This window comes from Malus domestica, chromosome 03, assembly GCF_042453785.1.
Source record: "Malus domestica chromosome 03, GDT2T_hap1".
NCBI classification, from domain to species: domain Eukaryota; kingdom Viridiplantae; phylum Streptophyta; class Magnoliopsida; order Rosales; family Rosaceae; genus Malus; species Malus domestica.
The window spans coordinates 32,583,959-32,600,168 of record NC_091663.1 but is presented as its reverse complement, the minus strand read 5'-3'; the positions used below and the strand labels follow the sequence as shown (position 1 = coordinate 32,600,168).

Genomic DNA, 16,210 nt, shown 5'->3' with positions numbered 1-16,210 from the left:
AATGGTTTGGGAAAAAGGGTTTCTTTGATTAGGATCAGTTTTCCTTTTTCGTTTTGTTGCTTCTTGCATTCTTTTTCAACTCTTAGTTTTATGGTTTTTCAAGAATAATTTCTTGAACTAGGCACAGTTTACAAAAAAATATAGGAAGGGTCTTTGAAGCCCATTTACGGAGATTGATTCGTGTGTTGGATGTGTAAATTGAAAACCCACGCGGAGATATTTCATAACTTACCTTCAGAATGTGGTGCCAAGCTTCGATTGGCTATATTTCTCAACTCATGTTTTATGTTCCTTAGCATACAAAGTTAGTTTGCTACAGGTTGGGTTTCTGTTTTATGGTAATGGTTGTTTCATTGTTTGAGCATGTCAAGATAGAATGAAAACATTATTTTTTGCATTTTATTCTTGCCAACCTCTCTGCAAAGAAAGAGAACCAGTGATCATCCGAAACTCTGGGGGAGGAGAAACCCCACGAGACAATCCATAATAAATTAATATATTCAATCCCTAATTAAAATATTTGTTTAAGTTTATTCATTTCGACTGAAGCACAAATATCACAGCCTTTCTCAGATAAATAGAGAATAATTAGATTTTCTCTACATGGAACCTGTATTTTAAGGGTATTTCAAAATACAAGTGTTTAATATCATATAATTGATATATGTTGAAAACATTAACAGTTGAAAACATTAGCAGTTGAAAACATTGGTAATGTTGAAACCATTGGCAGTTTAATGAATGCCCACATAAGTTTTTCAATACCCACACAAAGCGATGTAGATTTTGGAAATAAAGGTGATCATATTTTTAAAGTCATGTGATGTAAATTTCAAATTGTAAGAACCTGTTTGTATGGAGCCGCTCTATAAATAGAGCACTCCGACTGCAGTTAAAGGATATAGAAAGAATACAGAGAAGAAAGAAAAGATTAATAACTTCAATATCTATTCCTCCCTCTTTTATTTGTCATCCTCTTGCGCTATAGGTTCAGTGTGATATTTTACACCTGCTTCGTTCCTGTCACTAGTAAAGGTTATCTATCTAGCTTTTATATATTTATAACACGTTATCAGCACGAGTCTCTAAAACCTAACCATTTCTCATTTCTCTTCACCGAACGAAAGAAAGGAAAAAATGTTTCCTCTAAGGTTTTTACTGTTCATCTTCTTCCTCTACCTCAACTGCACGATATACCCTTGCGACGAACTGTTTGCTCCATGCCTACTTCTAGTCCTCAACCTAACAGTTACATATATCTTTGATTTCTTGTTTGGTGTAGATCTTGATTACTAACCCAATATTTATTTATGTTGATTTTACTGCAATCCAAGATGGTGCGGTACAATCGCCCATCTTGAACTGCAAATTTAATCTTACTACGATCCAAGATGGTGTGGTATCACCACCTATCTTGAACTGCAGATCTAATTTTACTGCAATTTTAGGTAGTGCGGTATAATCGCCCACCCTACCCTGCATATTTAAATTTGCCTGCTGTTTAATTTCATTGTAATTTTAGGTGTTGTGGTATAATCGCCCACCCTGCTATGCGTATTTAAATTTTTCCTGCTACTGCAGTGGTGCGGAATAATCGCTCATCCTATGTTATATTATAATGAGAATGGTGCGGTACAATCGCCCTCATCATTCATCTTAAAAATCTCAAGCCTGAAGTTTCGAATGCTTTTCATTTTGGCCAGAAGTTCTAACACTATATTCCTCCAGGAATACATATTATTGCAATTTCTTACACCTCTCATTTTCTTTCAAAAAAGAAAATGGCGAACTTGACGAAGCTTGATTTTACTGCCCTGGACATTACTGGGAAGATTTACCTTACCTGGGTACTGGATACTAAGATCCATCTGGAAGCAAGGAATCTTGGAGATACCATTAGGGAAGAGAACAACTCATCATTTCAAGATCGAGCGAAAGCCATGATCTTTATTCGTCGCCATCTTGATGAGGGACTAGAGAGCGAGTACTTAACGGTTGAAGATCCGTTAGCCCTCTGGAAGACATTGAGAAACAGATACAATCACCAGACAACGGTGATTTTTCCAATAGCTCGTTATGAATGGACTCACCTAAGGATCCAGGATTTCAAGTCAGTGGCAGAGTACAATTCTGCGCTTTTCAGAATTACATCTCAGATGAAGCTCTGTGGGGGTACTATTACTGAGGAAGATTTGCTGGACAAGACTTTCAGCACATTTCATGCCTCTAATGTGCTCCTGTAGCAGTAGTATAGAGCGCGAGGCTTAACTGAATACAACAAGCTGATATCTGTGCTCTTGGTAGCTGAACAAAACAATGAGCTCCTGATGAAAAATCATCAGTCACGACCTACTGGATCTACACCATTTCCAGAAGTGAATGATGCTTCCCTCGAAATGAACGCCACATCCTCTCGTGGCGATAATCATAAACGAAGACGTGGCCACAAGCGAGGTCGGTGGAACAGGAAAGGCAAGAACCATGGTGGTCAGTTTCACAACCAGGTTCCAAGGCATAATTCAGGCCAGAGTTTTAAAAATGTGAATCGCCACAAAGGCAAAGCTCACATGAACAATGCTCCCAGGTACTCTGAAGAAACCTGCCATAGGTGTGGTGGCAATGGGCATTGGGTGCATACTTGTCGTACCCCAAAACATCTTGTGGATCTATATCAAGCCTCCCTCAAGGAGAAGGGTGTCGAGACTAATTTTCTCGACTAGACTAAACCAATGGATATACTTAATACAGTGTGCGACTTATCAAGGCAGTTGAACACAACTCACCTAAATGTTTCGAACTTCATTGTGGAAAAGGGGAATGCAGTGTATCGGTCCGTCTGAATCATTTATGTTTGATGTACTTTTATAATGCTGAACTTGTAATTTAAAACTAGCATTTCAGATTCAATAAAAGTGGCATGTAAATTTCCTGTTATAAACTCTGATTCCCTTACTCAGAGAGCATGGATAAAAACTATGGTCATTCTCAAAACATGAGAAATGGCGAAGATATTTGTCTTGCAGATTGCGCAACTACGCATACAATACTTCGAGATCGAAAGTATTTCTCAAGATTGATGCTTACAAAAGTAAGGGTAACAACAATATCAGGACCTTCAGATGTAATTAAAGGCTCAGGGAAAGCCTAGATTATGTTACCAAATGGAACAATATTGTCCATACAGAATACGTTGTACGCTACTCGATCTACTCGAAATTTGTTGAGTTTCAAAGACATACGTTTAAATGGATACCACATTAAAACGTAAAGTGCAGAAAATGTGGAGTATCTATGCATTACCTCCAATGATACCCAAAAGCGTATATTGGAAACGTTGCATGGTTTGTCGAGTGGATTGTATTATACATACATAATGACAGTTGAATTACATACTATCATGAACCAGAAGTTCATTGATTCAAAAGTTTACATGCTTTGGCATGACCATCTGGGTCATCCAGGATCTACCATGATGCATAGAATCATTACCAACTCTAATGGACATCCATTATTGAGCAGACACATTGCTATCTCAAATGATAACCCTTGCAAGGCTTGTTCTCAAGGAAAGTTGGTAATTAGATCATCATAACTAAAGGTTGATGCTGAATCCCCATCATTTTTGCAAAGAATTCAAGGGGATATTTGTGGACCTATTCAACCATTTTGTGGACCATTTCGATATTTTATCATTTTGGTTGATGCATCTACCAGATGGTCACATGTTTGTCTCTTGTCTACTTAAAATGTAGCTTTTGCGAGACTTCTTGCTCAGATAATTAAATTACGAGCACAGTTCCCAGATTACCCCATTAAGTCAATCCGACTTGATAATGCTGGTGAATTTACGTCTCAAACCTTTGATGATTACTGCATGACATTGGGCATTGATGTTGAACATCTTGTTCCTCATATTCATACTTAAAATGGTCTAGTAGAAGCATTGATCAAGCGGCTTCGGTTAATAGTTCGCACTCTGCTCATGAAAACAAAATTGCCAGTTTCTGCATGGGGACATGCCATCTTACATGTTGCATCATTGGTTCAATTGAGACCTATAGCCAACCACCAATACTCCTCAGTACAACTCGTGTCCACTGGACATTAGCCAAACATTTCACATTTACGAGTTTTTGGTTGTGATGTTTATGTGCCTATTGCACCCCCTCAACGCACTAAAATGGGACCTCAGTGTAGACTAAGAATTTATGTGGGTTTTGATTCACCATCTATCATTAGATATTTGGAACCCTTGACAGGTGATATGTTTACAGCTCGTTTTGCTGATTGTCACTTTGATGAGACAGTCTTCCCGTTGTTAGGGGAGAAAAGACCGTTACAGAAGAACGGAAAGAGCTGACATAGGTTGTTCCCACCTTGTCTCATTTTGATCCACGTAGCACTCAATGTGAAAATGAAGTGAAAATGATTGTTCATCTTTAAAGCATTGCCAATCAAATGCCAGATGCATTTATTGATGATATGAAAGTGACAAAATCACATATACCAATTGCAAATGCACATGCAAGGATTGATGTCCCTGTTGGACAAAATAAAGTGGCAGCGAATTATTGATCTGGTGCACGCCTGAAGTGTGGTAGACCCCCAGCTGGTTCAAAAGATTCAGCCCCTCGAAAGAGAAAGACAAGGGCACAGCTGAATCCAAATGAAATCATTCAAGAAGAGAGAATGAATGACAAATCTACAATTCATGATTCTGGACTTCCAGAAAAAGAAAATGTCCTTGATGAGACACATGCCCCCTGAAGAAACAGCAGTACATGAGAGCAAAGAAATCTCCATAACTTATGCATGAACTAATGAATTGTAGGATCAGAATGAAATAATCATCGACGGTATGTTCGCATTCGCAGTAGCCACTAAAATCATATTAAGTGATGATATTGAGCCCCGCTCTATTGATGAATGTAAACAGAGACAAGATTGGCTTAAGTGGAAATATGCAATCTAGGTAGAATTAAATTCCTTGGAAAGGCGAAATGTTTTTGGACCAGTAGTCCAAACCCCGTCTGGTGTAAACCCCGTGGGTTACAAATAGGTATTCACAAGGAAACGCAATGAGAAAAACGAGATTGCAAGATATAAAGCACGACTCGTTGCACAAGGTTTTTCGTAAAGACCTGGAATTGATTATGGGGAGACATACTCTCCTATAATGGACGCAATTACGTTCCGTTACTTAATAAGTTTAGTGGTTTCAGAAAAACGTGACATGTGACTTATGGATGTCATCACCGCATATCTATATGAAGAATTGGATACTGACATATATATGAAAGTCCCAGAAGGACTTAAGTCGCCTGAAACAACTAACAAATCACGAGGTATGCTCTCGATCAAATTAAGGCGATCATTGTATGGGCTAAAACAATCGTCTCAGTGAGTATTTGATCAAAGAATGGTATATCAACAATGTCATTTGCCATTGTGTGTTCATTAAGAAATCCAACTCTGGATTTGCTATAGTGACAGTATATGTCGATGATATGAACCTAGTTGGAACCTCTGAAGAGCTCAATAAAATTGTTGAATATCTGAAAAGCGAATTTGAAATGAAAGACCTTGGGAAAACAAAATATTGTCTCAGCCTGCAGATCGAGCATTGTGTTATTGGAATTTTGGTCCACCAATCAGCTTATATTGAAAAAATCCTGAAGCGATTTGGCATGGACAAGGCTTATCCACTCAGCACGCCAATGGTCGTTCGTTCTCTGGACATCAAGAAAGATCCATTCTATCTAAAAGAAGATGATGAACTGGTCCTTGGTCCAGAAGTACCATATTTGAGTGCAATAGGTGCTTTGTTGTATTTAGCACAATCTACCAGACCAGACAATTAATGTGGTCTAACTTCGAAGACAGACAATCCAACTGTCATTCATGAAGATAATGCAGCATGTGTTGCCCAAATGAAGGAATGATTCATCAAGGGCGATAAGACTAAACACATATCTCCAAAGTTTTTTAGCGCACATGAGCTTCAGAAGGTTAAAGTTATTGAAGTCAGACAAATCCATTCTAATGAAAATCTGGTAGATTTGTTCACCAAATCTCTACCAAAATGCACGTTTCAGAAGTTAGTGCAAAGTATCGGATTACGTCGACTTACCAAATAGCAAAATTTGGAGAATGCAGAATCAGGGGATATATATATCAGGGGGAGCATCCATGATACATGCTTGTTGTACTCTTTTTCTTTCGATTAGGATTTTTCCCACTGGGTTTTTCCTATCAAGGTTTTAACGAGGCAACATAAGCATATTTAACACTATATCAACAATCCAGTAAAAGTTGTACTCTTTTTCCTTCGCTATGGTTTTTTCCCACTGGGTTTTTCCAAGCAAGGTTTTAACGAGGCAACTAATGTTGATATGTGGGCATCCAAGGGAGAGTGTTGAAAATATTAACAGTTGAAAACATTAGCAGTTGAAAACATTGTCAATGTTGAAACCGTTGGCAGTTTAATGAATGCCCACATAAGTTTTTCAATACCCACACAAAGCGATGTAGACTTTGGAAATTAAGGTGATCATATTTTCAAAGTCATGTGATGTAAATTTCAAACTGTAAGAACCTGTTTGTATGGAGCCGCTCTATAAATAGAGCGCTCCGACTGCAGTTAAAGGATATAGAAAGAATACAGAGAAGAAAGAAAAGATTAATAACTTCAGTATCTATTCCTCCCTCTTTTATTTGTCATCCTCTTGTGCTATAGCTTCATTATGATATTTTACACCTGCTTCGTTCCTGTCACTAGTAAAGGTTATCTCTCTAACTTTTACATATTTATAACAATATAGATATTTTCCTATACTTAACTGTTATTCCAAATGGTTTTTATATTGACTCTTTATTATCAAATTCAAGGTCTTTAATTTCTATTCAACCGTTTCATTCCAACACTCATATTGCATCCGATAATATAACTTTATAACGTTATTGATTAGTATTGAAATTTGAGGGTTTGATTTCCTAACGTTTTCAACCTTATATATATACTTGTTAATCTCTATTGCCTAGAATGAAAATTACAATCATCTCCCCTTCTTTCAAAGTCTACGACGTGCCATGTTTAGCAAATTAGTTGAAGACAACAACATTCAAAAGCACTAATGCCTTTCCTGTTACGTAATTGAAAAAAAGAACCAAACATTTGAATTTTGGGGAGTACAGCTAAAATACAGCGACACCTATCGATGGCTACGTATAACTGTTAACAGTATCAAAGTGTCGTACATAGAAAATGCATGACCTGAATTGCCTTATAGTAGTCATACAAAATATCAAAGGGATGTGATATCCACACACCCCTTTTACTTCTCTCACACCCTTTTAATTTTCGGCCGTCAGATCAGATGAATTGAAGAAAATCAAAGGACATAAATTAACAAGGGTGTGGGAGAAGTAAAAAGGGGTGTGTGGATAGCACACCCCAATATCAAATTTTGAAACATGAACCAAAAGAACAGAGTAAATTGTAGCAATTGTCCCTCAACTAAAAATTCATTGCCATCCCTCAACTCATCAAAATGTGTAGCTATGATCATTTTCGTTAACTTCGTCAGAATTTGTCAAAATAAGTTATGTTGAAATGACCATGGCTACAAATGGGGTCCCTCATCTCATCAAAACGTGTAGTTATGTTCATTTTCGTCAATTTCATCAGAATTTTTGTCAAAATGAGTTATAATAGAAGGACCATTGCTACAATTAGGTTAAAGTTGAGGAACCATTACTCCAATTGGGTTAAAGATGAGGGACCATTTCTCTAGTTGGATTAAAGTTGAGGGATCAATGGTAATTAATTTTTAGTTGAGGGATCATAACTGCACGTTTTGATAAGTTGAAGGACCAATGATAATGGATTTTTAGTTGAGGGACTCTTGCTCCAATTGAGTTAAAGTTAAGGGACCATTGTTATAATTTACTCAAAAAAAAAATATCCTAACACTAACCAGATTATACTTCAGTCAATGGGTTGACTCAATTGACCAACTTAGCCATAGAGTCTTCCATATCGTGCTATGTTAAGAGTATCCCCAATGAAAGGCTCTATATGGGGCTAGAAAAGTAGTGGATATAGCCCATTTAGAGTTCCAAGGAATCTTTGGGGCTTTATAAAAGAATCTCTCCCAATGATGGGCTATGTACATTTCAGGCTCTATATAGGGCTATATATTTATTTATCTAGTAATTTGATTACACATTAAATTTATTTTAGTCTTAATTTTTCTTAAATTGATTTTTAGACACGTTATCTTAAATTTTTTTAATGAAGTTTTGAACCTAAAAAAATTCCAATTCTGACAAAGTTAGATTTCATCACTTATATACCGTCGGATTAGGTTCTTTTATCTCAATTTATGGGGATTTTATAGCAAATATGTGAAGAGAAAAAGTACCTAAAAAAATTAAAAATATAGCCGTTGTTCAACGGTATAAAACAAACGGTAATAAAAATTGGGTTTTTTTTTTGTTGGGGGGGGGGGGGCAATTTGAATTATAAAACTTGGAAGGAAAATAATTGGGATAGCAAAACGGCAAAAAAAAAAAAAAGATGGTGAACTCCATTTTTGTATTAAAAATAACAAAAAAAAGAGGGAACTTTAACGAAAAGCTCCCGGTACTGTTCACTTTAACGAAAAACCACATTTTTACACTAAAAAGTCAATCCTGGTACTATTCACTTTACCCTTTATTTTGTCCTTATCATTCAAACTCAAAGTTTTCAAACCATTTTCATTAGTTTTCCTAAAAAAAGGTTTGGGCTACCTTTTTGATGTGGGTTCCATTAATTTTTTAGGCTAGATGTAGCCTAATAGTTTGCTATCCAACAAATGAAATTGCTAACCCTTGTGGTTGATGTAGGGCTGGTTTGGTATTGCTGTGCTTTGAAAAAAAAAAAATTTCCTTCTGCTGTGCTGTAAGAATAAGTAGCTGTGAAATAAAGCAGTAGAGTGTTTGGTAAACTTTTTTGTAAAAGTGCTTTTGGAAAAAAAAAAAAAAGCAGTATGATAGTGTTTGGTAAACTTTTATGTAAAACAGTTGTGACTGTGTGAAATGATCAAAAAGGGTATAATACTAGATATGCTATTAATTTAATTTTCGTAACAAATAAAGGTAAATTACTAAATATAAATATTTTTACAAGAAAAATATTTATAAACATTATCTTAAATATTAATTAGTATGACAAACTACTTCAATTGAAATATTTTAGACTTAATAGCTAGGATTCATTAGTACAATATTGTTAATGTACTTGAAAGTAGTCTAATTAAATGCATTCATCAAACTTGTCACTATAATTGATTAGAATACCTGGTTCAAGGAGATATGTGACGAAGTAAGCGTTACAAAACACTAAATTCAATAACCAATAAATTCGTCACATATCATTTATGTGAGTGACGCTGAAATTGTCACTTATTCCTTTGATATGTGGTGCAGTGTGCATCACACATGTCAAAATCCAATACCTATTTGCTTCTAGTATGTGATGAACCAACTACCACATAATCCTTGTTCATAATTTGGAATTAGAACTGATAACAAATGTAATGCAATACTTTAGTTAATCACATTTTCATTAATCAAGAATTTAATCATATAAGTTGAATACATACACCAAGTGAATTCTCAAAAATAACATAAACATCCTAGACGCTAACAAGTCGAATACCCTTATGGTGTCTCATCCCAACTTAACAGCAATTGGACACCTCTAGACATATTGAGGTGCTAACCAAAAAGTCTACCCTATGCATTTTGTCTACCACTGACTCGCAGCTAAAAAACCTTCAATTGTGGATAACATCTTCATTCTCCTTTTGCAAACCCATTGAGCTCTCAACTCTCCGTTCTTCTTTTGCACAAGTCGTACATGACATACAAAAGAAAAGTTAGTTAAATAGCTGTCCAATTTGGTTTTGAAACATCTCATGCATCAAGTGATGGATAAGTGGAAGAAAGATAGAGAAAACATATTCAATTGAGGATGAATGATCAATAAACCATATGGAGAGAGTATGCATACTAGCATAAAGAGCAAGATTTTGCAGCATAATTCGTGAGAAATAGCAGGTTTGTATGAGAATGAGCAAGGACACCCGGTTTGAAAGCATTTTTTCGCCTATCAAGCAGTAAAATCGATGTTCATATGATTTTTTTAATGAAAAAAACTGGACCATTAATCACAAGATTAATTTCAGAACCGGTTATAACTCATAAAGATCAATGTTTATTGGAATACAGACACATGCTTATATGGATTGTACAATTAATTACATTGCACTACTACGTGATTTCTTAGCAAACTTTCAAAAAGACATTCAATACGCAATAGTGAGAATCTCCCATGCAGGAAACAGATGCAACCTGGGTATGCAGCCATAATTAGTTTGGCAAACCCAATGCATCCACTGCTGGTTTGAAGCTCTACCACAGTGAATTGCAGGGTTTGAAAGGTTAACAAGCTTTCGCATCCAAAATCTATGGTTAAATAATTTTTTTCATAGAAACACACTTGGGAAATAGTATTTTTCAAGATTAAAGTGACCTATTATTTTTGGCCAAGAAAAATAACAAATTACTGTTCCTAATAAGAGGAAAACTCTGTTTAGCGTCCCGTGGTTTGTGCCAGGATAAGTTTACTGCGCCCCCTTTTGTGGATCTATTTCTCATTTCATAAGGAGAAAACAGACATGAGCACGTGTTTGGCACTAGCACAGTAAATGGTCGGTACTGCAATGAGTCTGATGGGTGCTTTCCTGAATAAGTTGAAGCCAAAGAGTCAAGGCTTAGACGAATATGCACTAGCCCTAAATGGTCAGCACTGGAACGACATAGGCTACCACCAAAACTAATGCAGCAGTCTAGATGTCACTGTGGATACTATATGAATTGAGTGACAAACCTTATCCAAGTAAGGTCCACATATGAAACTTAAGACCTAAGGCCTGATGTTTTCTCTTTAATTTTCTTATACACTCTTTAATTTTCTTATACTTCGCTGCATCCATAGGAATCTACTTTGTCTTCGCTTTAGTTTCTTCAATGGAAAATAAACAAATTTCTCAAAATTTAAAAGCAAAGACTTATTACTATCCTCGGAATTTTGAAACAAAGCAGGTTACATAGTATGACGGAGCGGTTTCTTAAGGATGCTGAGCAGACATTTGATAGACGGGAGGCATGGTTTCTTAAGAGAAAGATGTCAAGGATAAAATCAAGGGTTCTCTCTGTCAAACTTATGATGGAAGGTTGGCCACAATGGATTGTGGAAATAGAAATAGAAACAGATGTAGAGTTCAGAAAAATTCATAGAAAATAGGGCAGGAACACAGAGCATAACTTTCAATGTTTTCAACTGTAGGGCAGGAACATAGAAATATCAACAAGTAAAAACAATAAATTTTCTTCAAGCATAAGTTCGCATTGTATGATATAAATCTCCAGTAGAAGCAGTCAAAAAAGAAGACACAGAGCATAATAGACACATTTGGCAAAAGTGTAATCCTCACTATAATGGTGATCTGTTAGACAACTACCATACCAAGTTTGCAGGAGAATTCAGAAACTCTCCATAACCAAGTTTCATGTAATGGTGGAATGAAGAATTCAGAAAAAAAATATAAAACACGATAGCAGACTGAGAGAGAGATAAGATACAAGCACTGACCTGGAGGTTGGAGTTTCAGAAGAGACTGCGAGAGCTTGAAGAAGACGATGAAACGACGTCGTAGAGGGGTGTGCTGAATCGCAAGAGACGAGGGAACGGCGCATGACAAATCAGAAACACAGTTCACAGATCAGAAGCAGAGCAAAGCTTTATAAGAAATTATCCTTTACCTAAACCCAAATCAGAAGCAGACCTTCTAAAAAAAATGAATAGAGAAGTAATCAAACTTCTCTCTCAATTTTTCTTATTTCCCCCACAAACCCTAATTTTTTCCCCAATTAATTTTTTCCACAAACCATATCACCTTCCCCAATTAATTTTTTATTGTTTTTCCCGACACCCATACCCTCATCCCTTTGCTCTTCCCACCCCTCTTTCCCTGTCAATCTCCCATCCCCAAATTTAAAAATTCAAACAAATAAATAACAAAATTTTACAAGAGAAGCTTACCAAAGGAAGGACGCCGAGCCGGAGAAACCTAGAGAACGAGAGAACGAGAGAGATCGCTGGTTTTTGGAACAAAAGAGTCTTCGCTGGTTTTTTGGTTCGGGTATGCAAGAGTGCTGAAGGCGAGAGGAAAGGAGGGCAATTTTGGGTTATTGAAAAATTCATTAAATGCACCACTGTTCACCCATGTTTTCGAAAATAAGCTGTTTTTGGGAAGCTGCTATTTGCAGCTTCAGGTTTTGGGCTTATTCTCACTCCAAACTTTGAATTAAAGCTGCTTTTGAAAGTTTACCAAACACCAAAAACCCTTTTAGCTTTTTTTCATACCAACTTTTTTTTTAATCACCTCAATCCAAACTGCACCGTAGCCCCATTTTCCGGCCCATTGGGGATGAAATTACTCACTAGAGCTTCAAATATGGTAGTCTCATGGAGAATAGAGCCCCCATTGGGGATGCTCTAACTCCCTCTTCAGTCTCTTTTGGTCCGAGCAACATCAACAATGTATTGATTCAAGTGCTGACGAAATATTTTCGTAGAGAATGACCCTGTGACATGCTGTCTCTGAGCCATCTGCAGGTCTGTTATGAGTTTAGCCATAGCCAAAGAGAACTCTCTTGGGTTACAGTCACACAGAAATCCTGTCTCACCATTCTTCACTGTCTCTACAGGGGCCCCACTGTTGCATGCGATGACACCATATACAGTAACTGGAAAGATACCTGTGAAGCCTAATGACAGTAAAACATCAAACTATGCAGTGATCTTGAATGACAGTTGATCAACACGAAACTGATAAAAAATAAAAACAAAAGAAAGGAAAGCATGTTGTGTTTTTTCTCATAAATAACAATTCTAGGCTTGGCTACGGATCTAAACCTTCACAAAAAATTCTAGATATAGGCTAATGTTTCATAATTTACCATGAAAAACACAAAAGAATGTCTTTCCACATCCAGATACTAATGTTAACTTGCAAGATTCGTAAAGCTCTCAACACACAAATGAACTAAGGGAAAGCTTAATCACACAACCAGGTTATTACTGCATGCTTCTACTTGGTTATTGATAGCCTAACTAATATAAACAGTCTTCAAACAGCAACATAAGGTAATGAAGGCATATCCCTATAGAATCGTTAAGATTAGTAGATTACTCAGGGGAGATAATAAGTAGGAATTTGCAGGCAATTGTCAAGGAAGCGCTTCAGCCAAATCAGGACCTTGAAGCACATCCCCTTCGAGGGTACGAAGAAAAGAAAAAGCTGAAATTGCCAGGTCCTTCTTTTTCCTCTCAAAACGATTGATAGACAGAAAATTAGCCTGGAATGAAAAAACCAAAGCAGGAAGAAAAAAACAGTAAACTACCAGATGAAAGTCTGAGAAGAAAATCTCCAAGTTATGATTAGATATAGAATCATAAAGGTAGTATAAATGTAAAACCAAAAGGCACCAGCAGATATATAAACATGTTCATTACTTGTAAGAATTGGCTGGTTCATTAAAATGATTCACACTGACAGCTGGATAAAGAACAGCTGGCTCAACCCCTCATGCGTCAACATGCTTAAATGTCTTTGCAAAACATAGATGCTGTGAATTTGCTGTTAACAAGAATCTTATCTGCCTTATCTGCCATTCGTGCAGTATTTATAAAAAAGAAATAGGAAATCTAGTAAGAAATAGTATTATATCCACACAAAAATAACACTGAAAAGATGCACAAGAAAAATTAGATGAATGTCATAAAGCCGAGATATGGAATCAGACCAGTTGTCAATGCTTCTATGAATTCTACGGGGTTTTCTATATATCCTCCTACAAACAATTGTGTGCTGAGCCAACAATAAATCCGGAAAATGACAATAACACAAAACCTGGACAGAAAGATGTAATGCATTAAACAACTCTACTACCAGAGTTACCAGATAACAATTCACACGAAATAGGTGCAAATACCCTTGTTGCCTTCTTAAGCCTCAGCAGTGGGATGACAACAGAAACCTGATCTGCTAGTATTACATCAAATGATGGCCACATGAACAGCATGCAGAGAGCAACAGAAGGGCACTGTATATATGCACACAAAGCATGGAGTCGATAGAATATATGTCGGGTTAGGAAGGCACCATATACAGTAACTGGAAAGATACCTGTAAAACCAAATGACAGTAAAACATCAAACCATGCAGTGATCTTGAATGGCAGTTGATCAACGCGAAACCGATAAAAAATAAAAACAAAAGAAAGGAAAGCATGTTGTATTTGTTCCAACTTTTATACATTCCCAAAGGGCCTAAAAGAAGCGAAACTTATAAACCACCTTCTAACCCCAAGGCCTAACATCCATCTACATACGTATTACCCTATTTGATGAAGCTCCTATTTACCATATTAGAATGTGAGCATTCAACCCAAAACCAATTTGCGACAGGTGGAGAGGCAATTATCCATCCGACTTTTTATCCATTAGATTGGCAATTACAAAAAAAAATAGTATTTTTTCAATACAATCACGGCCCTTCAATTCTCGTACTACTGATACTATTGATGAAAAACTGATTTATTTGATCATAAGATTGAAGTAGAGAAAGCCACACACACCAGAAACGGTCTCCTCAAAGCATCGATTTTTATCGTGGTGCGAAGTGAAAACATGAACTTTATGGCCGTGCGAAGGATCAGTCTTTCAGCTTCACCTACCTATCACATTCGCAGCATCATAAAACTCATTCCCAAAAACTCCTTCACAATCTTCATAAACAACAGAAGGAAAAGAGAAGAAGAAGAAGTTACCGATGCCCAGATCGGGATGAATGATTGCAACGTTCAACTTGCAGCCTCCTTTGTTCTCCGCCATTTTTTCAGCTCCTTTCTCCCCAATTCTCTGCAGATTCTGATTCAAAATCTTAAGAAGGAGAAACCATTTCTGCTATATTGGGCCGAAACGGGTCGGGTGTGGCCCAAATTGTGTGATTATAAAAATATTTGAAACTGGTTTTTGCATATTTGAAACTATTTGCCAATCTATTTATTAAATTCCTATTTATGGGGAATTTTTTATCTAGCTAAAAGAAGCCAAAAAGACTGGAAGAAAATAAATAAGAAGGTTTTAATAAAATGGGTCCTGAAAGCCCATTAAATTAGAAACGAAGGGAAGACCATTGGCCTTTTGGCGGTTGCAAATTGAAGGGGATTTACATCCCTGATGAGAGGAGGCTGCGGGGAATAACAAAAAATCAGAAAAGGTAGGAGGCAGCAAGCAGCAACGGAGAAATAGAAGAAGTGGCGGTCGCAGCATCCCCAGAGTTTCCTTCTTCCTCTTTTTATTTTTCGTTAATGTTTTAGCTAGCCAATTTCATTATGAGTAACTAAATTCCATAGTTGGGATTTGGTTGAAGTAGTAATCATGTTTCCTTGAGTATTTTTCATACATTTTTGTTACAAGACAATTTGATGCTTTAATGGTTAATTTCTATTTTAATTCCAATCTTATTGAATTATTTTATGATTGATCATCATAGAATAGCTTTGTAATTGAGTTCGTTACATACATAAATTTGGATAATCGAGTCTTGTACCTATGTCGAGTAACAAGAGAACTAGTTACAGTTTTTGGAATTAATTATCACGAGTAACCGGAATAGATACCATGTTCTAGGATTTGTGTGTTTGTCGATTTCCATTGTATTATGCTTTCTCGGAGTGCAACTTAGTAGATACCATGCTAAATACTTCGAGAATGAAAAGAGTTAGTGTACACACCATGCCTAATTTGTTGTTTAGGGAAATCAATAGCTTATAGAGTAGATATCATGTCTTTAGGTTGACCAACGTGAAGCATCAAAAATTTGTTTTGTGTCAATGTGTGTATCGATTGTTTTATTTTGTGTCCTAACCATTCAAACATCATTTTCAAAACCCTTATTGTCAATTACTTTTATTTGCCTACATTCTTTATATTGTGTTTTTTTTTTTTTTTAAACCTTTATGTGCAAATTTGATAGCTTTTGTAAAAGAATGAATTTAAATTGTTAGGAATCATAATCTAGATACATGTTAG

The 16,210-nt window shown here is 36.4% G+C and overlaps 1 protein-coding gene across 1 annotated transcript; it reads left to right on the top strand.

The window, feature by feature from the left end:
- Positions 1-1,781: 1,781 nt before the first annotated feature.
- On the top strand, positions 1,782-12,929 carry LOC114822896 (uncharacterized). The gene is made up of 3 exons (XM_070819743.1): positions 1,782-2,172; positions 2,305-2,584; positions 12,728-12,929. Exons 1-3 carry the CDS (start codon positions 1,782-1,784, stop codon positions 12,927-12,929), a joined length of 873 nt encoding a protein of 290 aa, XP_070675844.1.
- Positions 12,930-16,210: the final 3,281 nt, after the last annotated feature.

Coding starts and splice junctions, on each gene's coding strand:
- LOC114822896 (XM_070819743.1), top strand. CDS start 1,782: ATGGCGAACTTGACGAAGCTTGATTTTACTGCCCTGGACATTACTGGG. Junction 2,173..2,304: donor TCAGATGAAGCTCTGTGGGG/GTACTATTACTG, acceptor TGCTCTTGGTAG/CTGAACAAAACAATGAGCTC. Junction 2,585..12,727: donor CACATGAACAATGCTCCCAG/GTACTCTGAAGA, acceptor AGCCATCTGCAG/GTCTGTTATGAGTTTAGCCA.